The sequence below is a fragment of the Anthonomus grandis genome, chromosome 6 (assembly GCF_022605725.1).
Source record: "Anthonomus grandis grandis chromosome 6, icAntGran1.3, whole genome shotgun sequence".
Classification (NCBI taxonomy): domain Eukaryota; kingdom Metazoa; phylum Arthropoda; class Insecta; order Coleoptera; family Curculionidae; genus Anthonomus; species Anthonomus grandis.
Genome location: NC_065551.1, coordinates 7,333,681 through 7,355,894, shown reverse-complemented (window position 1 = coordinate 7,355,894; position 22,214 = coordinate 7,333,681). Strand labels below are relative to the sequence as shown.

Sequence of the window (22,214 nt, the reverse complement as noted above, 5' to 3'; positions counted from 1 at the left end):
ATCATAAAATTTAAATAAATAAACGCTCGGAAGAATAAAAACATTTGTTTCTTGGCTTATTGTTGATTCTAGCTTGCCCACAATAACACCTACAATTTAACCCATGTTAAAAATAATTCTACGCTCCTATTATAAATGTATTTTAATTATAACTAAAAAAAACTTAGACTTAGGTAATAGGTGTAATGTATATAAAATACATTTTTTTTTAACGGATTGTACCTGAATGTAATTTTAATTGTGGTTTTTGTTGTTTTAATTTTTGTACACGTAGAGAACATTTATTTTAACAATGTTTTTTATGTACTTGAAATTATTTTGTATTACTTGAATGTTTTTTTTTGTTGAAAAAAAACATTATCCATTTCAGTGTCCTGAGGATGACTTAATATAAGTCAAAACGTGGACATTTAAGTAAACAGGTTAGGTTTCTATTTTATTTCTGACCCCACCCAACAACTCTCCGCAATACTGAAGATATTGGGTCACAAAAACGAAACTGAAAATTTTCAATTTATATTAAATATTATTTATCAAATAATTTGTACGAAAAAAAGACAAAATTATTGATAATAAATGTATTTTCTTATTTAAAAAAGATTTAGCAATCAACATAAATATAGCAACAACAAACTTAACTATAAGCTTAAAACTAACAAAATAAGATAATTACTCGAACCTCAAAATGAATTTCTTGCCAATCATCCCTCGAATAGTCAAAGTATTAAGTAAAGCTCTTTTAAAGTCCTTAAAATCTACCATTTCATAAGCTGGTCCCTTCAACTCATTACTGGTCATCATAGAGATCAATTCTGAAAACATTTCAAATCTATCTATGCTAGTGGAATTCTCTTTAGACCATCTAGTCATCCAAAACCCCCTAAATTGCAAATCTTTAAAAATCAATGCTGAAGTGGGTACTGTAAGAGGATCCCTTGACATGCCGCCATAAGTTACCATGGAACTGCTATTTTTCAAGTATCTGAGGCACTCAAGTGCGTTTTTACCTCCTACACAGTTTAGTGCTAGCTTTGGTTTATCGAGTAACTCATTTTTGAAGATTTGTGTCGTTCGAAGCTCTTCTTCCGTGAGTACGTAGGTGGCTCCTAGTTTTGCTAGGTATGATTTTAGTTCTTGGATATTAGGGCGATCCCTGACTATGTTAACGGTCCTTAAGCCCCAAGCTCTGCAAATTTGAATCACGTTTTGACCGCAGGCTGAGTTGGCTCCGTTTTGAATCACCTAAGAACAAAAACCATTGTATAAAAAGTTATTTTCAAATATTTCTGCTAAAATATAACAAGTACATATAAATAAAATCTTACAAATAAAAAATAAGATTACAATTTAAATATATTCAGCAGTTAAAGTATTTTCTTATTTTTTCCGGTCATAATTTTTTATACTTCTGGAGCTATGTATCTTTTACGTTTTCAAACGCTATCTGTTTTTTTTGCATTACGGTGGTGGATTTGCTTTAGATCTAATTATTGTTCTTAGTTAAATATAAATTACGTCTAGTAATAGCTATTTATGTATCAAGGGCATTGTAACGACGATCATGCCCGGAAGGTGGAAATAGCAGCCCGAGGGCCTTTGGCTCGAGGGCTAGGTTTCCGCCTGATGGGCATTAGAGTCTAACAATGCCCGTGGTGCATACAATGCTTTATGTTTTACCTAAAAATTGATTTTTATGAACAAAAATAATTTTAATATTAATTAAAAAATAGGGTCTAAGTGTACAGGTAGGTATACGTACATACCTACCTACAGAAATTTATCAAGTGACTTGCAGTGATTATTTAAGTTTGACTTTGATGTTTCTGTCAGTTAGTCAGTTGGCATTTTTTGCTTAAATATTTGCTTAAAATGGAAGAAATTCCACAAAATATAAGAGAAAAGGCCATAAAAGCGACCGAAAATCTTTTGCCAGTTAAATAAAGGCAACAGTATGATCGGGAATATGGCATATTTGGTATTTGGAAAGATGCCAACGCAATTGTTCAAATAACCGAAACCGTTCTAATGACATATTTTCAGGAACTAGTAAGTTATTGATGTTATTTTAATAGGTACATATGCTTAACAAATTTTAATATTTTTAGTCGGAAAAATACAGTCCGAACTCTCTCTGGACCAAGTATTCTACCCTAAGGTCTACGTTAATGGTCTATAAAAATATAGACATCTCGCAATACCATCGTCTCATATCTTTTTTAAAAGTTAAGTCGAAAGGATATGTCCCGAAGAAGTCTAAAGTTTTGGAAAGAGAACAAATAATAAAATTGATTAAGAAGGTTCCTGATGATATCTACTTGGTACACAAAGTCATATTGGTGAATTGAATTGAATTGACGAAACAGTGGGCTGCCAAGGCAGTTGTGCATATAGGTCTCCTGATGGACCCGTCATGTCCCACCGGGGGTTACCAGAGCCCAACGGCCTTAGAGAAACCTATAAGGCTCTCTGGTCTGAAGGACTTAAAGTCGCTCGGTACACTGAAAGTGTTACCCAAGTATTTGAACCTGGCGCGCGTGAGTGCTGGGCTCCCCGACTACATGGTCAACGGTTTCATCCTCCTCACAGCACCATCGGCATTCCGGGTTGTCCGCAATACCGATAGTATGGAGATGGCTTCTTAAGTGCCAGTGACCGGTTAAAAGACCTGTCACTAGCCGAATTTCGCGTCTTTTTAGGCGTAGTAGATTTTTGGTGAGAAAGGCAGAGGGCCCACCTATGTGCGCTTTGGCCTGTCTCATACCAGGGGACTCCATCTTCGGTGTCCATCCAGTCCATCTTCGGTGGGTCCACTTGTCCAGCAGACCCTTCATTGATGCGACCGCAACGCATTTGGCGATACCAACTATGGGTTCCGGCCCCATCGGCACATTCGCGGATCCCAGTCTGGCAAGAGAGTCCGCTTGTTCATTACCTGCATGGCCTGCATGGCCAGGTATCCAGACGAGCTGGACCCTGCATCCAACCTGTACCAGTTTTTTCAGGACTTTTATGCACTCTAGTACAAGCTTGGAGCTTACCTTTGCGGCCGTGATAGCCTTAATGGCAGCTCTGCTGTCCGAGTATATTGATACGACTGTATTGCGGTGTCCGCAGCTTAGGATTTTCTGTCCGCATTTTAATACAGCGAATACTTCGGCCTGGAAGACAGTGGCGTGCTCCCCCAGCGAGTATGCCCTACTGGTATGTGGGATCCCACCAATAAGCCCTGATCCAGCTCTGTTATTCATTCTGGAGCCATCTGTGTACCAGATGGTCCCCCTATTTAGCAATGCAGGTCTGTTGGAATGCTGCCACTCCTCTCTGCCTGCAATATGCGTCACGAATCCCTCGCAGTCCACAGTCACTGGAGCCATGCAGTCACTGCCCATCAGAAGGAGAGGACATTCCTGTATGGCCCGTGACCAAATTTTTGCGTGACCGGTCTCGCCAGCACGTAGTTCGCCGAGGTCGTATAGCCTGTATGCAGTCCTCATTGCCTCGAATTGCACAACGAGGTCCAGAGGCGGAAGGCTCAGCAGAGTCTCAAGCGCTCTAGTTGGCGCCGTCCGCATGGAACCCGTTATGCTGAGACATGCAAGACGTTGGACTCTGTCCAGTTGTGCGCGAATTTTCGCTTTCTCAGTACATGGCCACCAAACGATAGCCCCGTATGTGAGAAGAGGTCTCACAATGCGCGAGTAGCCACCTAGAGGTATAACAGGAGGCGTTCCAAAGTTACGTCTCCTCGTGAATAGTAGGAGCTCTGCTTTTTTGGGGTTAATCCTGAGACCTCCCGAGAGGCATCATGTGTCCACCATACGCAGGGCTCTCATCATAGGGCCCCGCATTAAGACGGCGTCTTTCCCTGGGCAAAGGATTACCAGATCATCAGCGTAGGCCTGTGTGTATAGGCCAGCATTGTTTAAAAGATTTATCAGGCTGTCGACCACAAGGCACCACAAGGTAGGGGACAATACTCCTCCCTGCGGGCAGCCCCTAGCCGCCAACGTTTCGACAATCTCGTTGTTGAGCTGGGCAGATACATGACGTTTCGAGAGCATGGCCTCTATCCAGCTAACCAAACAGAGAAATAAAATTGGATAAGCAATAAAATTTCCGGACATTATCATAATGCCCTAGGTGTGATAGCAGGTATTATTGCTACCATAACATATTCCGTTTCTAAGGTATTATAAATCAATAATAGATAGGTAAAACATAAATTAAGTATTTGCCTTTAATTTTTCTCAAAATAAATCAATATTAGAAACTGCAGTTCATTTTAAGCTTTTTGTTTATTGAGGTTTTTTTCTAATCAAGAACTAAGAATGTCTGTAGAGATATCCATACAAGCAGAACTAAAATAAAAAATCTCGTCTAGATAGTTCTTTCGATATTTTCATTTGGTCTGTGTTTTGTCATTCTTCATTCTTCTACCATTTAGTGTAGGAAATAAGAGAAAATGAATCCCTTTACAACTCAATTATTGGAAAAATGTATGCTCTCACACTAGCTGAATAGCGAATGACTGCTAGAGTGGATGAATGATGATCCTAATAGCGAAACTCAGCTCGTTGGATAATTTTTTTTTCATTTGACACAACAGGGCTAAGATTATTATAAAAATAATTATCCGGTATTTTAGAGGCAGCATCATTTTAAAGCTTCACAGTGCAAGGCTTCGATGTTAGAAAAATAGTTCAAACATATTATGTAACACTCTGGACGTGTCTGTAACACTCTTTTCGAAAAAGACGTCCAGATAAGTATTCTTATCCCACATATGACAATATATAAAAATTTAATAACTTTTATTTCAGCTTTAATGTTTTTGGCATATCATCGGCACTTGTATCAGGTTCTGAGGCCCGACTATACTCTGTGCAACGGTCTCGTCTAGTCCCTGCATTAAAAAAAAAGTTAAAGCCTAGATCGTTATTTTTATATAAATATATTTCTACTTCACCTCTATTTGTAAATTATTGAAAATTGTTGTAAGTTGATTTTCGACTTGATACGCTCAATTTCTTAATGAAGGTGATTAAGTGAAGGTGATGTTAATGTTTTGTGGTGCCATACTATTTATTAGAACAAAAAGAGAAATTCCTCGATATATTCAACAAGTAAGGGAAACAGAACAGTCGAAGGATAACAATTGCTAGTACATACTTGTGCTTATTAAAAACCTGGATACCAAAAACAGGAAAAAAGATATAGCAGAGATTGCATCCAGGACTCAATTTTGCAAGATATCAAAAATTTAAAACATCCACCATAAGAAACATATACTTTGGTCAAGTTCAAGTTCAAAAAATTGTGCTTGGTCAAAGTCAAAGTACATAGATTGAAACAACGTAGCTAATGAAATATAATTTATGAAGATTTACTACGTATTGGAGTCTGGATTATGTAAATTCTGTGATTATTTTAGAGAGTTTTGACATATAAATTTGTAAACACAATGCACAAAAATTATCAAGAATTCTTTTGCTATAATTGCATTCCAAATATAGTGGAAAAAATAAGCAAAATGCAGACTTTCTTTGTAGACAACTACATCCCATCAATCAATCTTTGTAGACAACTACAAAGAATGATGGGATGTAATTTAAAATAGCTCAGATGGAAAAGGAACTAAAACTAGTACAGTACAGAGTACAGACATGATAAAGACGAAACAAACGGTGGTAGTGGCTCAAGGCGTATTAAATTTAAAAAAATTAAAATAAAAGTAACTCTATCCAAATACCGGGTAAATTTCTACCCAGCAAGAAAAACGTGAAACCCATAGAGATCCCATAAAGGCGGCAAGGTGCCGTTGCGAAAAATGCACGAAAACAAAGACAAGCTATCTTTCTTTTCGTGTGTTTTCGAAATAAATTTTCTTATTTTAAATGAACATATTTCGTGTTCTAAATTTATTTTTTTCGTGAATCAGTCTTTTATTTTTATAATAAAATGCTCAACGCATCCTGTAAGGCACGACGACGTCACGTCGATGCTGTAGGCGCAAGACTGAGTACCAAAAGCAATGTCTGCTTGAACATACATATTAAGTCGCGCTGTCGAATTTTGGGTTTTTAACTTATACACTAAAGTTGCAAATTATAATTTAATACAATAAAGTACTGTGCAAAATTATACAATTAAGGGAGTTGTCCTAAACGGACAATATCAGCGACCGGGGTCCCATACTGGTGTAGTATAATAATAGAGGCTTTAAGTTATATAATATTAGTTAGAATTAAGTTCATTATCAGATTATTTTATATTTTAGCATATAATAGGTACCTACATACGTAATATTTTATGTTACTATAATTACATATATTAGTCAATAGCTTAGTCAGGGTTCATGCTAGTTCATATGCAGAAGTATGTCAAATAATGTAGAAATATGTTTATTAATAATTGTTTTATGTGTAATAGTTTAGCTAAGTAATTTTGGATTCTTTGTACTAAATTATTAAATTAAAATATAGACTTATTTTAGACATGATGGAAACAAGTTGTTTTAATACAATATAAGTAAACCTCCCGTTATCACACTGGAAGGAATCGAGACAACCACATGTAAGTTCATTTCCATTTTTTACGTTGAGCGTTTATTACGGTTGTTTTCTAAACCATAACAAAATATAAAGTCCACTTTGATCAAATTAACTTCGTAATTCGGTGTATATTATATTTTCACCTGTTAATTTTTTTCGTAACACTAAAGTTAACTTTTTTTTTAAATATTAACATGGGCATAAAAAATTTTAATAAACAGAAACACGACGAGCAATAAAAAATTTTTGTGAAGATTTGGTCTTTTTATTCAACACTATAATGACTTCACCCTATAGCAGAATTCAACAAACTGGAGGTGATGTTATATGTATGAATTTGTCTGATTTTTATGTATTTATATATTTTATGTATGAATTTATAATCGTTAAATATTGCGCCTTTAGGCTATATAATTGGTAAAGTTAGTTTTAACAAAAAAACACATGACCTAAATTTTTTTGTAATAAAAAATGCTGCAGGCTCACCTCTCTTAGGACGTGATTTTTTTATTTGTTTCAGTTAAAAATATCTGATCTAAGTTATGTTGATTACCCTTTAGAAGTACAAAATTTAATAAAAAAAATATAACATTGTTTTTTCTCCAAGGTCAAAGGGTCTATATCTATCAAATTTTTAGAGCACGTCCTCATCCGTTTGCAATAAAGACAATCGTGGAGAAGGAATTAAATCCTCTTAAGGGGTTGGGAATTATCTCTAAAATTGATTTTAGTGAATGGGGATCACCTATAGTACCTGTATTAAAAAAAGATGGTTCTGTAAGGATTTGTAGTGATTTTAAAGTCAACATTAACCCAGACATCGAAATAGATCAGTCTCTGTTACCTAGGATCAACGAATTATTTATTAAATTGCAAATAATGTACAGTTTAGTAAATTAGATCTTTTAAGTGCTTATCAGCAAATATGCCTAGACCAAAGCTCAAAAAAGTTAGTAACTATTTCAACTCATAAAGTATTTTATCAGTATAATAGAAGACCTTTTGGGGTAAGAAGTATATCTGCAAATTTTCAAAAAATTAAAGAATCTTTATTGGAAGGGCTTGAAGGCGTAATCGTTTTTATTAATGATATTTTAATTTGTGGTAAGAAACGTAAACAATATTTAGAAAGATTGAATGTAGTATTAAAAATATTGAATAAAGCTAGTTTAAAAATTAGCCTAGAAAAATGCCAACTTTTTATGGATAAGGTTTCTTATTTAGATTTTCATATCGACAAAAATGGTTTACTTACTTCGCTAGACAAAGTGAAGGCTATTGAAAATGCTCCTTGTGCTTCCAATATCACTCAATTAAAATTCTTTATAGGGCTTATAAATTATTATGGCACTTTTGTGCCTAATTTAGCGAGAAATTTGCATCCTTTGGATAATATATTAAAAGATAATGTGGACGGGGTGTGGTCACTAGATTGTAATAAAGCTTTTAATCAAATTAAAAAAAAAATTAATATATGCACCTGTTTTAGTACACTATCAAACAAAATTACCAGTAAAACTAGAAACGGATGCTAGTGATTGTGGTTTGGGTGCAGTAATTATGCATATTTTTCCCGATAAAAGTGAAAAACCAAACCAAACCAATCTGCTGCTGAAAAAATTATAGCCAGGTGGAAAAAGAGCGCTATTATTTTTTCTTTGTTTAAATTCAATCAATATTTATATGGAAGAAAATTCATTCTTTTGACGGTTTGAAAAGCACTTACTACAATTTTCAATCCAGATAAACATATTCCTCAATACTGAGGAAACAGATTACGCAGAGAAGCAGTAATTTTATCTAATTATAATTATGAAATTCTTTATGTGAAGTCGAATGAAAATTGTGCTAATTTTTTAAACTAGTTTTCAAAAAATCCAGATTTACCGATACATATTGAAACCATTAGAACAGCCACTCTTGAGGATGAATTACTTTCTGACATAAAAAAATACGTTTTTTATGGGCATTTGCCAGTTAAAAAATCAGTAAACTAAGAAATGAACTGAGTATAGAATCGGAATGCTTAATGTGGAATAATAGGCTTATAATTCCATTAACAATGCAAACAAATATTTTAAGCTAATTACATTTATTTCATATGGGAGTGGTAAAAATGAAAAGCCTCGCGCTTTGCTTTTTTCGGTGGACGGATTTAAGCAAGGACGTCGAAATATTAGCTAATAACTGTGCATTACATTAGTCGAGGTCAGTTTTTAATAATGCTAAAACATTCTGTTCACAAGAATTTTCTATTGCATAATAATATTAAGCACACAACCTCTCCACCTTTTAACCCTTCTTAAAATTGCGCCGCAGAAAATTCGGTTAAAACTATAAACAATGCTCTAAAAAACGCTTTGGGAAAGAAAAACACAATTGAATTTAATAGAGTATTATGTAATTTTTTATTTGATTTTCGAAATGCGTCGCATTGTACTACTGGAATTTCTCCTGCTAGTATAATGTTTAATAGAAATTTGCGCACTAGATTCGATATTATGCTGCCATATACTTCAATTGGTAAATGTGACAATTCTAAAAAAAATAATGAAGTAAAAAAAACACGTTCTATAACAAAAAAAAATATCTTAAGGGTACTCGTTCAATAGAGTTCTAAATCCACATGGATAAAAGGAATTATTTTTTTAAAAATTGGCAAGTCTGTATATTATCTAAGAATTCATGTTTTAAATGGAATTATTTGGAAACGTCATATTAATCAAATTAAAAAAATTTATATTCAAGACAGTTGTATTTCAGAAACAAATGTTATGAGAAATGATAATAGTGAAAATTCAAGTAAAATGTAGATTTTAGCGGATAAACCAGGCGAATGTAATATTGATAGTGATAAAAATGTTCCTGTTTTATCAGAAAATGATGTTTTATCAGAATATATATTTGGCAGAAATAGGTGCTAGTAGTTCAAATTGTAATAATGTACGACCAATAAGGATAACCAAAATAGTAAATAGATGAATGTATACATAAGTGAAATTTTTATTTTTTTTGGTAGGAGGAGAGAAAGTTGTATATTAATTTATTATAACAATATTACATATCATATGGTCACTTGGTATATGTTATAAATAAATAGATTTGCATACCAACGTGTACCACTTTGTATAGGTAGGCATTTATAGCATGCGGAATGCGCTAAAACAGAACGATGTGTTGCGAGTCAGGAAAAGGCAGTTAAACAAAATTGTTATAAATACAAATCTCTTATGTTCCAATATATGGATTAGTTATAAGGAATTTGAATATTTTATTTCTTGTACCCAAGAATATTACGCCTTCAATTACTTGTATGGACGTAAATTTGGATTCAGAGCTGGACTTTCGATAATGGATGCAATTATATCTTTACATACCAGAATTTGAAATAACTTTAAATGAAATGTCTGTTGGTATTTTTTTGAATTTTGTCAAGGTCTTTGACACATAAAACACATCATCCTTTTAAATAAAATATCTCATTACATGTTCAGCTTTAGACTAACTGAGATCCTAATTATCTAATAGAAACCACACTGTTAGGCTAGGAAATAGGCATCAAACCAAACTTTTGGGTTGTGCAATTTATTGATAATGGAGTTCCACAGTATTTGCGGCCCATTCTCTTTCTCTTATTTATTAATTACTTGCCTCTTTCTGTTGATACGTCAACAGGTCAAGAGTATAAAACTCTACTATATAGCCAGTAAATGTTATAAAAAGAGTCAAAAGGTGTGTTAAAATAGTCTAAAAACAAACTACATAATCTTCACTCTGATCCGTGATATCTAGGATAGGAGCTTGTTTTTAACCTAATCCAGTACAACTCTGCTAAGTTTTTAAGTATTGTTGTAGATGAAAATTTGACCCTTAGGTGGAATCAGTCTGCAACAAATTGGCTTAATGTAATTTTGTTATTTTACAACTAAGGAATTGTGTCAATTCTTTAAATCTTTTACCATAAAAACCATTTATTATGCAGCAGTTCATTCTACTCTTCTATAGGGTATGTCTACTTGATTGTTTCAGGTGCATGATTGTTCTATGAATACCTCTATGACAATAATCAATTATTTGCCAGAACATATTCGTAGTATTGGATCCTTACCGGAATTCAAGCAGGCTTTAAAAACTCTGATATCTAATTACCCTTTTTACTCTCTTAATTCTTCAAGTGTACTTAGTTTTAATTAGTTCATGTTAGGTACTATCTACTATATGTTCCAAATCCTCGGAAATCTTGGGTTTAGTGGCAATTCCAATACATTTTAAATTATGTCTAACATACTAAGGTTGGTAGTCAAGTTGCCTATGCAACATACTAAGTTGGTAGTAAGTTAAAAAACGTTTATGCATTTCATTTAGTCATTTCTTTCAACTAGTTTTTGCTCACCACTGATAAGAATTATAAGAATCTATAATAAGTTTAATCTTAACACTTTTGCAGAAAACCTAAGATCTTTTAAGTCTAAAATGCATTAAAAAAAATAAACATTTAATTATTGTTGCAAAAACCAAATGTATGTGTAAAAAGTTCTAGATTACTATAGTTCTATATTCGCTTTCCCTTGTTTAAGATGATCATTTGCTTAAAATATTTTTTGTAAATTAGTCCTGCAGTTGAAATTTTAGAAAAAATTAATAATATGCAATGAGAAAATCCTTAAGCCTTTAATTTACCTTCATTCTATCTGCATTTCAATCACAAATATTTTTTTTTCTTGAAAATACATGCATATATACAATACTATATTGGAGACCTACTCAGAATTAAATAGAAAAACAAAAAGTCATAATATACAGGGCATCCCATTTAATAAATCAAAGTTACTACTATTTTGTATTTAAGCAGGAACATAGAATGCTCAAAATATTATAGTAATTCAACTCCAAAGAAAACTCGGGAGTGGGACATCCCATATAAATATGTATAATGTACCATGATAATGAATCACCCTGTATATACTTGATGTATTTTATACTAATTTCAGAAAAGTTCTATATTGTATTTTCAATTTACACAAAAAATTGCTCTTCTATTTTCACAAATCAAATTAATATTTCTGTATAATTTAGCTGTAAGTTGGTAAGAAACTATTTCCATTTTGTTTTGATGACAAAATTTTTAGTTTGATTTACATTTGCCAGCATATTTGCTTAATTAACTCAACTTATTATAAAGAGGGTTTGTTTACTCTTGGATGTCACACAATTGGTGCATTTCATTTGTGTTTGTAGTTTTTTAGTCTATGGGTCTTTTGGGCCAAGGCTTAGGGTTTTTGTTGCGTAAACAAGGAACATTTTTCATGAAAACTTGATATTTTGACTTTCCCATTGCAACACATTTAATAAGCACTCAAAATGTATATGCTCTTAATATGTCTATGCATGTTTCAAAATAAAAAATATTTATATGTTTTTTACATTTTATGCCATTTTGCAGTATTAGATGTAGTATTTAACTTTTATCACAATAGTTTAGTGCAAATATTTGAATCCTACTTAGTATTTTATTTGAACCACACTTTCTCTTTAAAATCTGTAGATTAATCTTTCTAAAAGCTATTGTTGACAAGTAATATATTCTATTTTATTCATGAAAACTTATATAAATTTAAAAAAACTTAAATTTAAAACTTATTAAAAATAGAAAAATTATATATTTTGTAAAAGAGATGCGAAATCTTGTATTCAGGTTTAATATTTTCATGTGTGGCTATCTACATATACAGTGCATCCGTAAAGTAATGGATAAATTCAATAAAAATGAAATGGACCGTTTCTGAAAAAAATGCACGAACCGATTTAGCTATTTGGTTTAGGGTTTTTCTACATAGAAATTAAATATGCAGGGTGAATCAAAAAAAGATATGACGTCATCAATATGTTTTTTAAATGGAAACCACCATTTTTTAATGCAGAATCAGAAAGAACGCATTTTTTTACAAAGAATATGGTACAAATGAATAGTGGTTACATAAGCAATTTTGAACGAAAAATTATAATAAAGTGGAAAATTAACGAAAAACCTATCTAAATTAAATGTTCGAATTGAGCACCGTTAACAACCTGACAATAACCAAGGCGATTTAAAAATTCTTTATGAACGTTGTTAATGACATCTGATATAATATTTCTAATTTCCTGGCGTACTTGTTCTTTTAAATCTTCTAAACTTGCTGGTTTCGTAACATACACATTACTTTTTAGGTATCTCCATAAAAATTAATTGAGGGGAGTTAAATCTGGCGATCTGGGTGGCCATTCAATGAACCCCCGTCTACCTATACAACAATTTAGAAAAACTGTATCTAGATAATTGCGAACGGGTAAAGCATCAGTGAGTCATCAGTGAGAGTCATCAGTGAGAGTATCATCAAAAAAATAAGGTCCTAAAGCTCTTCCTTCCACTATACCGCACTACACATTGACTTTTTGAGGGTGTTGTGTATGACAATCTGTGAGCCAATGAGGATTTTCGGTCACCTAGAATCGACAATTCTGTCTGGCCCTTTAGAGTAAACGTTGCTTCCTCAGAAAATATTATCCGTTTTACAAAATTATTGTTATCACAAAATTAATTTCGCCGATCAAAATCATCTTCCAATAGCTCTTGAAGTAAGAGTATTTTATAACGGTGAAACTTTGCTTTGTTGTTGATAAATTAACATTAGAAGCCGTGCCTGTGATTCTGGCTTTGGGATTATCTTTTACCATTAATAGAACTTTAAGCTCATCTTCTTCAGTTATTGAACCCCGACCAGCTTTTTGAGTATCCCAAACATGCCCGAATTCACGAAACTTTATTTAAACCCCACTTCCCATGCTTTGGCTAATAGGCGACCAATCAGGATGAGTTGCATTAAACAACTGAACCACCTCCTTTTGAGTACGCGATATATCTCAATCATGCACAAGATTTCGATTCTTTCACGTTCGTTTAATTTTCTCATATTTTATACAAACAGTAGGTAATAAAGTGTAGTTACTAATAAAACGCAGGATCACACTGCTTTCGCCTCTCAAAAAGAATGAACACCACTTGCAAATGTAAAAATACTTCAAATAGTCTCACCAAAATACATTTACTTTTTGACACTAACAACAACTAAAAAACCAAAATACCAACATTTAATTTAGATAGGTATTTCTTTAATTTTACATTTTATCATAATTTTTCTTTCAAAATTGCTTATGTAACCACTATTCATTTATACCATATCCTTTGTTAAAAAAATGCGTTCTTTCTGATTCTGCATTAAAAAAAGGTGGTTTCCATTTCAAAAACATATTGATGACTTCATATCTTTTTTTGATTCACCCTGTATATTTAATTTCTATGTAGAAAAACCCTAAACCAAATATTAAAATCATCTGGTTCAGGCATTTTTTTAAGAAAAGGTCCAATTATTTTTTATTGAATTTATCTGCTACTTTATGGATGCACTGTATACATAATATAGAGCTTGTAGAATAACTCTTTATATGAAACTAAAAATATTGCATAACAAGTTTGCAAAGTATTTTAATTGTGTATTTGTTTCTGATTAACCAAGTAGTTTAACTTTTAAAAATTACTTAAAAATTACTTTTGCAATAAATTATTTGATAAAAGAATATCTCAGATGCCATTAAAAAACTTAAGGGAAAAAACTATAGGACCTGATAGACTGTCTGGCTATGTTATTAAGGGCTGCAATGATATATTAATAAAACTTCTTATTCACATTTTTAATCTGAGTTTACAGATTTCAGTATATCCTATAGGTAACAGGACTAAAGTGGAAGAAGCTTGTTACAATACATGAAGTTATGGAAACTAATAACCTCTGTGAAGAACTTTACTGATTTGACAGTCAACAGTAAGTGACTGACAACCCATATTTTTTGACTTGTCCAAGGATTTTGATACCTTAGACCAGGCTATATTTTCTCCTTAGCCTGAGCAATATGAAAATGAGCAAGCAGAGTTGGAATTTATTCTGTCATACCTTCAACAGCATCCACAACAGGACTAAAGTGAAACAAACTTATTATGGAAAATAATAAACTCTGTGAAACACTTATATTTGATAATGAAATACCCATATCAGACGATCAATGAATCAAAGTAATATCATTATTTAAGAATGGTGCCAATAATAATGCAATAAATTATTGCCCAGTTATGATTCTCAACTTAATTATTGCATATGATGACATATAATGAATTCAAAGTTCAACAGATCTGAGCACACACATGGATTTTTACCTAAGACATCTACATCAACTAATCTTATATGGCTTTTTAAGTTTGTTCACAAGGCCCTAAATGAAAAGCCACTAGTAGATAATATTTATACTGATATGGAGAACGCATCTGATAAAGTAAAGCACAGCAATATTATAAAATCTGTTTATGAAAACAAGATCACTATTAACTTGATTTACTTAAGCTGTAAGTTCCTTGGTATTACCATTGATGGTCGCCTTCGCTTCAAAGATCATATCCTAAATCTTGCATCAAAATTATCCTCTGGATGCTTTGCAGTAAGAATGGCGGGGCATGAGCTGGGAGGGGTAGTTGCACGTTCAGTGTACTTTTCTCTTATTGAGTCCCACCTTCGTTATGGCTTGCCTTTTTGGGATTTAAGCAACAAGGGATTATTAAACATAATTTTTGTGATTCAAAAAAAGGCAGTTAAATACCTATGTTCCGCTGGGTTAAGAGATTCTTGTAAACCTCTCTTTATATCTCAAAAAATCCTAACTCTTTTTTCTCTTTTTATCTTAGAAACAGCTACTCTTATTCATAAATGTCCTAAACCTCCCTCTAACACTGGTCATATGACTCGCCAGGTTAATGATTTTCCCTTACCAATCCCTACATCCTCCCTCACCAAGAACTCACTTATATACCTTAGCAAAAAAATTTACAACCATGTTCCTCTATGTATCAGATAAATTTTAGAAATTAAGAGATTCAAAAAGGAATTAAAATCACTTTTATTATCCAGGGCATATTATAGCCTTGACGATTTTTTTAATGATACCTTTTAACCTGTGCTCTGACATCATTTTAGTGTTTTAGTTTTGTTTCCTGTTAAATAATTTAATTTACTTCTTCTAAATTCTGTTTTATTGACAGCTTTACTTATTTTTTAATGAAATTTATCAAAAAGATGCTTTTTTTTTCTCAATCTGTTTTGTTATGATTAATTTTGGTAATGTGTGTAAATTTTATGGTAAAGTGTTTTAGATGTTATGTTTGTTTGAAATTTGAAATTTAAAATGAATTTGGAATTTTTTAGTTTTTAGGTTGCTTGTACACAAGATTTTGTTGTCTTACGTAATATAGCACATTTTCTTTCTTTCTTCTTATTCACATATTTTTTAATCAGAGTTTACAGATTTCAGTATATCTTATAGGTAACAGGACTAAAGTGGAAGAAGCTTGTTACAATACACGAAGTTATGGAAACTAATAACCTCTGTGAAGAACTTTACTGGTTTGACAGTCAACAGTAAGTGACTGATGACCCATATTTTTTGACTTGTCAAAGGACTTTGATACCTTAGACCAGGCTATATTTTCCGCTTAGCCTGAGCAATATGAAAATAAGCAAGCAGAGTTGGAATTTATTATGTCATACCTTCAACAGCATCCACAACAGGACTAAAGTGAAACAAGCTTGTTATGGAAAATAATAAACTCTGTGAAACACTTATATTTGATAATGAAATACCCATATCAGACGATCAATGAATCAAAGTAATATCATTATTTAAGAATGGTGCCAATAATAATGCAATAAATTATTGCCCAGTTATGATTCTCAACTTAATTATTGCATATGATGACATATAATGAATTCAAAGTTCAACAGATCTGAGCACACACATGGATTTTTACCTAAGACATCTACATCAACTAATCTTATATGGCTTTTTAAGTTTGTTCACAAGGCCCTAAATGAAAAGCAACTAGTAGATAATATTTATACTGATATGGAGAACGCATCTGATAAAGTAAAGCACAGCAATATTATAAAATCTGTTTATGAAAACAAGATCACTATTAACTTGATTTACTTAATTCAACTATATTTTCAATGAGGAAACAATTGGTTTATCATCGTAACAGCTCACAAAAACACTCAAATGCAATCTTTTTGACCCAAAAACTAAAAAAAAAATACAGAACTTCACAAATGCTGAATGTAAACACAACGCCCTTTGATGAGATGACATTTTGCAAGATGACATCATCATCTTTTGCTAGTGGTGTTACCATTCCAAATTTTTTAGAAAAGGTTTCAGGAATAAGAATGTGTAATCTTTTTTTTTTGCTTAGAAGATGTTATTTTTGCTCTTAAAATAAGATATACCTATTTCTACTTTTCATTTTTAAACCAAAATTAACCTAATACCAATAAGTTGAATTAACATTATAATATGTCATGATATATAGCTGAAAATGTTCTCTTTTGAAAATTTGTGTAAGCTTGACAACAGAGAATCAGTGAATATGTTTGCAAACAAAACATCCCCCTTGTCCTTGTGCACAATCACAATTTAATGTTTTTCAGACAGACAAAATTAAGTCTTTTAAAATATACAGAGATTCTGCTGTTTTTATATTGCTTATATTGATGATAATGTATTTTTACAATAAAATTATAATAATCAAATACTTACAGTGTCTCCAGGTTTTAAATCAGCAAAATCTTTAAGCATTCTATAAGCAGTGCAAGGGTTCACTGTAAGAGTAGCTGCTTCAACCAATCCAAGTTTCTTGGGTACTTGCAATAGAGTATCTTTTGGTAGCAAAACATGAGTCCGCCAGGTGCCCAAATTGGGGTTTAAAGGAATCACATGGTCACCTTCAGCAAACTCTATAACATTACTTCCTACTTTAATTACTTTGCCTACTCCTTCATTTCCTGGGACTGCAGGAAGCTCTGGTTTAGAAGGATATTTGCCTTGGATTGTATTTATGTCTGCTGGGTTAACTGGAGCTGCTAGGAGTTTGACTAAAACCTCATCAGGCTTGGGATCAGGCAATTCTGTTTCAGTAAGTTGTATAACCTTCAGTGGGTCTCCATATTCTCTGTAAAAGAGTTTTTGAGCTACGGTACTGTTAAGTCTTTGAAATCTAGATAAAACAACTCGATTCTTTGAAAAACTAAGGAAAGCCATGGTTTTGTTTAAAAGGCCTGACATTGCTGCTTCAGGCTTTGGCAATATTTTTAACTATGATGTTCTTTGGAAATTAGTGAAATTGTTAAACTACACTTAAAAATTACCATGGAAGTTTAAATAAACAAAGACTTTGTATTATTTGTTGACTTTGTCACAAATAACATATACATGTATATATATAAATAAATTAAATTGTAAGGTTAGGTTAAGTATATTTTGATTTGAAAAATTGAGAGGTTAGGTGAAGGTTGGGGAATCGATCATTAGGATTAGAGCAGTGCCACAGCCGCGAAATGATAACATCGGCAACATGGCTTTCAGATCCGTTTTCATTTCATTTCTCATGGGACTTAATGGGGATCGTTTGAATGTTCGAATGATCGTTTGAACTTTTAAATGATAATGTTTGAATGATCTTTTAAATTTGAGTGTTTAAGTGAAATTTCGGAAAAGAAGATAAAAAAAAGAAAGTGAATGCAGTTATTATTAAGAACATACTAAGTCTTAGTAACATCTCCCAGCCAGTGTCGGTGTGTTATATACTATAAAAACAGTAATAAATGGTTATAAAGATAATTATTTTGAATAGGACTCTATTTGTATTCTGTTTACAAATAAAGAACTTATTTGTAAACAGAAACAGGTCGAGCCCGCCGGCTTCTTAAGTGAGTCATTGTGCTATTTATCGATTTTCAAGTTTATTATTTTATTTATAAACATATTTGCAGGAAATCTGATAGGAAAAACCCATAGTATTAGTAAGTATAGGTAAATCTATTAGCTTTATTTATATATAGGAATTATTTGAAGAATTTGTTTGCCTTTTGAAAAGTGCTAAGTCCCTGCTGTGTTCCTGAATGTACATCTAAATATTTCTGTTTCTGGCTTTCCCAAAGATAAACCACTTAAAATTAAGTGGCTAAAAGCCATACCTAGAGATAATTGGGCTCCTACTCAATATTGTGTTGGTTTGTGTCAAGCATTTTGACCCGAATGATATTATCCGCGAAGATGATCATCTTTTACCTGATGACACATTCACTAAGATTAGAGTTAAAGCAAGAGTAGTTTGCTCAGCAGTGCCTCAAATTTTTCCAAATGTACCTGCTTATTTAACAAAAACAGTGCTTTTTCCTAGAAAATGTCCAGACGAAAGAAATAGTGAACCACAAAACCATAAAGAACTTGCCAATGGAGCCTCTGAGCAACTTGATTTCATAACAAATTTTCAATATCTTATGAGTAATTATTCCCAAAAAATATAATAATATCTGACCTGTGGAATGTAAAAATTGTTGGAGATACAAAACTATATTTCTATACTTTAAACTTGTATAAATATTATTAATCAAATATCAATAGATAGTGACCTACATGTTAAAGTCGTTTTATAAAACAATGAGTTGTGCCAAAATGACCTAAAATGGATTTTACCTTTCGAATTGAAATTAAGTAGGTGACATTGCTGACATTTCATGCTTCTTGCGTGACTATTGGAGATTTATGGCTTAAAATAATCGTTGATTATCCTAACTTGCACTGGTTATGTGATGATTGTAACAAAAAGCACATTCTTAATTCAACCGCCACCAGCTGTGATAATGTCTTGCTAGAAAAGGAGGTGGATTGTCTGAAGAGATTAACCAAAAAGTTGCTTATAAGCTCTGAATATACTATAGAGTTGCAAAAAACAGTGCTTAATTCTCATAATTTACATGATTCCAAATCAAGGGACGTCTGACCTCCAAATAGTAGTAACTATATCTCTACAGCAGCTACTAACTCATATAATAATGTATTAAAATCGAGTTCTGTTCTTCTTATCAAAAACAATCGCGGAAACGGTCAGGACAATATCTTGGCTGAAATAGCACATTCAATCAATCCAGGGGATATAAAGGCTTATATTAATAACACCAGGAAAATACGTGGGGGTGTTGCTGTCCATTGTCAGGATGATAAATCGTTACAGGCTTTAAAAACCTCTCTAAGTGCTACAGTAGGCGACAAATACAAAATTGATGAAGCGCTAAAGTACAATCCAAGGTTACTTGTAAGGGATGTGCGATTGGAGGGATTGGAAACACCTGAGCAGATAATCAATAACATCACTGATTTAAATGATAACTTGGAGGCTGTTTCCTCTGAAATCAGGTTTATTACCAAGCTAAAGCACTCGAATAACATATATGACTTGGTAATTGAAGTCTCCCCTACGGTTCGGGAAATGCTTCTCAAAAAGGAATTTATTTTTATTGGATGGAGGACATCTAAAATTGAGGACTATTTACGTGTTATTAAGTGCTACCGTTGCTGTGGATACGGCCACACAAGTAGGGACTGTAGGGAGCGCAAGGATATCTGTCCCAAATGTAGTAAGGACCATAATCTGAAAGAGTGTAAGTCCAGTGAGAAGAGTTGTATAAATTGTGTTAGACTAAACAAGCAAAATAGGCATAAATCACCAATAACGTTATAACAAGGATTGTCCGGTATATGTAGGTTATCTTTCGAAACTAAGATCTAAAATTAATTATAACTGTTGATTTCTGTTTCTTTTTTCTTAAATGGTTCAAAATGCGCCTTCTTTGTTAAATATTGCCAATACAAATGTTAGATCTATTTTGCCTAGCATTGCAGAGATTAATAATTTAGAAACTGATGTATATGATATTGTAGGTATATGATATTGTTTCAGAGACTTGGTTAAATCCAGCTATCTCATCCAATAATGTATCTTTACCCGGCTATTCATTTTATAGGAAAGATAGAGTTAACAGTAGAGGTGGTGGTGTGGGGGTTTATGTGAGGTCCGTCATTCCCTGTGAGATTGTCAACATCGAGATCGATGTAAGTTTTGAGCTTATTTTTCTAAAACTAAAACTAAATGTCTCTAGTGTAGCATTGATTATGATTTATCGTCCTCTCCACACAAGGGTTACTAACATTAGTTAACTTGAATTTTTTGATGAATATATTCCTAATTTGCTTACTTTTTATGACTTTTCAATTATAATGGGTGACTTTAATATTGATATGCTTAAGCCAAATTTATTATTCAATGTTCTAGATGCTCACGGATTCAATCAACTTATAAATGATCCTACACGTATAACTAACTCATCAGCTACATGTCTCGATCCAATTTTTATAAGTTGCAGAAATATTTGTCACAATAGTGGCACTATAATTTCAAATATAAGTAACCATAACTATATGTCATTCTGTACTTTAGATATAAAAATGGAAAAACCGAAGCAAAAAATTATTAGTCTCCGTTATTTTAAGAATTTTAATTTAATTAATTTCGAAACTGATTTGCAAAATATTGCTTGGGACCACTTATTTTACATTAAAGATATAAACGAAAAGGTTTTATTCTTGCAACATAACATAACTTTCTTAGTAAAAAGCCAGCCCCATGGCTAACAGATAACTTAAAATTAATTCTTAATGAAAGGGATAGAGCACTTACGAAATATAAACAATGTAAGACACCTGAAAATTGGAGTCTTTACAAGGATAGACGTAATTTTGCCCTTGCATCCATCAGGCGTGAAAAAGCGGCATATCTACACCAGTTGGAAGGTGTCAAATCTGGTAAGGGACTTTGGAAAGGTTTAGGTAACTTAAATATTAAAACAGAATCGGAACTACCAATTGAGCTAGGTCAGCCCAATACAATTAATGACTATTTCATAAGCATTTTCAATAAGTCAAATGCTTGTCTTAACAAAATTAACTATTACCAAAACCATAAGTTTTGCGTAGATCACACCTTTCATTTTGCCCTGGTGGACCAGATTACTGTTTCTAAAGTCATTGATGATATTAAATCCAATGCAGATGGAATTTCTCTTCATATGTTGCGTTTATGCTTGCCACATCTTATTAATCATATTACTTACATTGTAAACGCTTGCTTTGTGAACACTTCCGGATTTAGAAAAGGTCATAGCACTACTAGTGCTCTTCTAAATATTACAGATAATATCATTACAGCCTTAGACAAAAAGTTGGCTGTGATTTTGGTGGCACTGGATTATTCAAAGGCATTTGACTTGATTGATCATGACTTGCTGGTTGCCAAGTTGTGTTATTTTGGTTGTGATGTTTTTTGTTGTCTTATCGTTTTTTAAATCGTATTTATGGAGACGGTCGCAGCGAGTACGGGTACAAAATGAATATTCTGAATCAAAAGTAATAGTTTCCGGATACCGCAGGGATCTATATTGGGGCCACTTTTGTTCCTAATCTATACCTCTGATCTACCTAACGTAGCCTTAAACTCGGACGTCTACCTGTATGCGGACGATACTCAGGTTCTTCACCTATTTAATCCACATAATGTTCAGCTTGCAGCAGACTCCATTAATTTTGATTTGGAGCAGATAATGAATTTTTCCAGTGAACATAATTTGCAGATTAACCCTATTAAAACTAAAGTTCTATTGTTTGCGAGTCGCAATCAACTGCATAACA

General features: G+C 32.7%; 1 protein-coding gene across 2 annotated transcripts in view; it reads right to left on the bottom strand.

Annotated features, from left to right (window-relative positions):
- Positions 1-563: 563 nt before the first annotated feature.
- The window catches only part of LOC126737765 (enoyl-[acyl-carrier-protein] reductase, mitochondrial), an 83,362-nt gene continuing 61,711 nt past the window's right edge, over positions 564-22,214 (bottom strand). The window contains exons 2-3 of one of the 2 annotated variants that reach the window (XM_050442809.1): positions 17,229-17,640; positions 564-1,242 (exon numbers count right to left, since the gene is read on the bottom strand). In XM_050442809.1, the coding sequence (XP_050298766.1) occupies positions 670-1,242; positions 17,229-17,640 (985 nt within the window). In that variant the 3' untranslated portion in view covers positions 564-669. Of the gene's footprint in view, positions 1,243-17,228; positions 17,935-22,214 lie in introns of those variants that run through there. The other variant, XM_050442808.1, reaches the window with a different exon arrangement.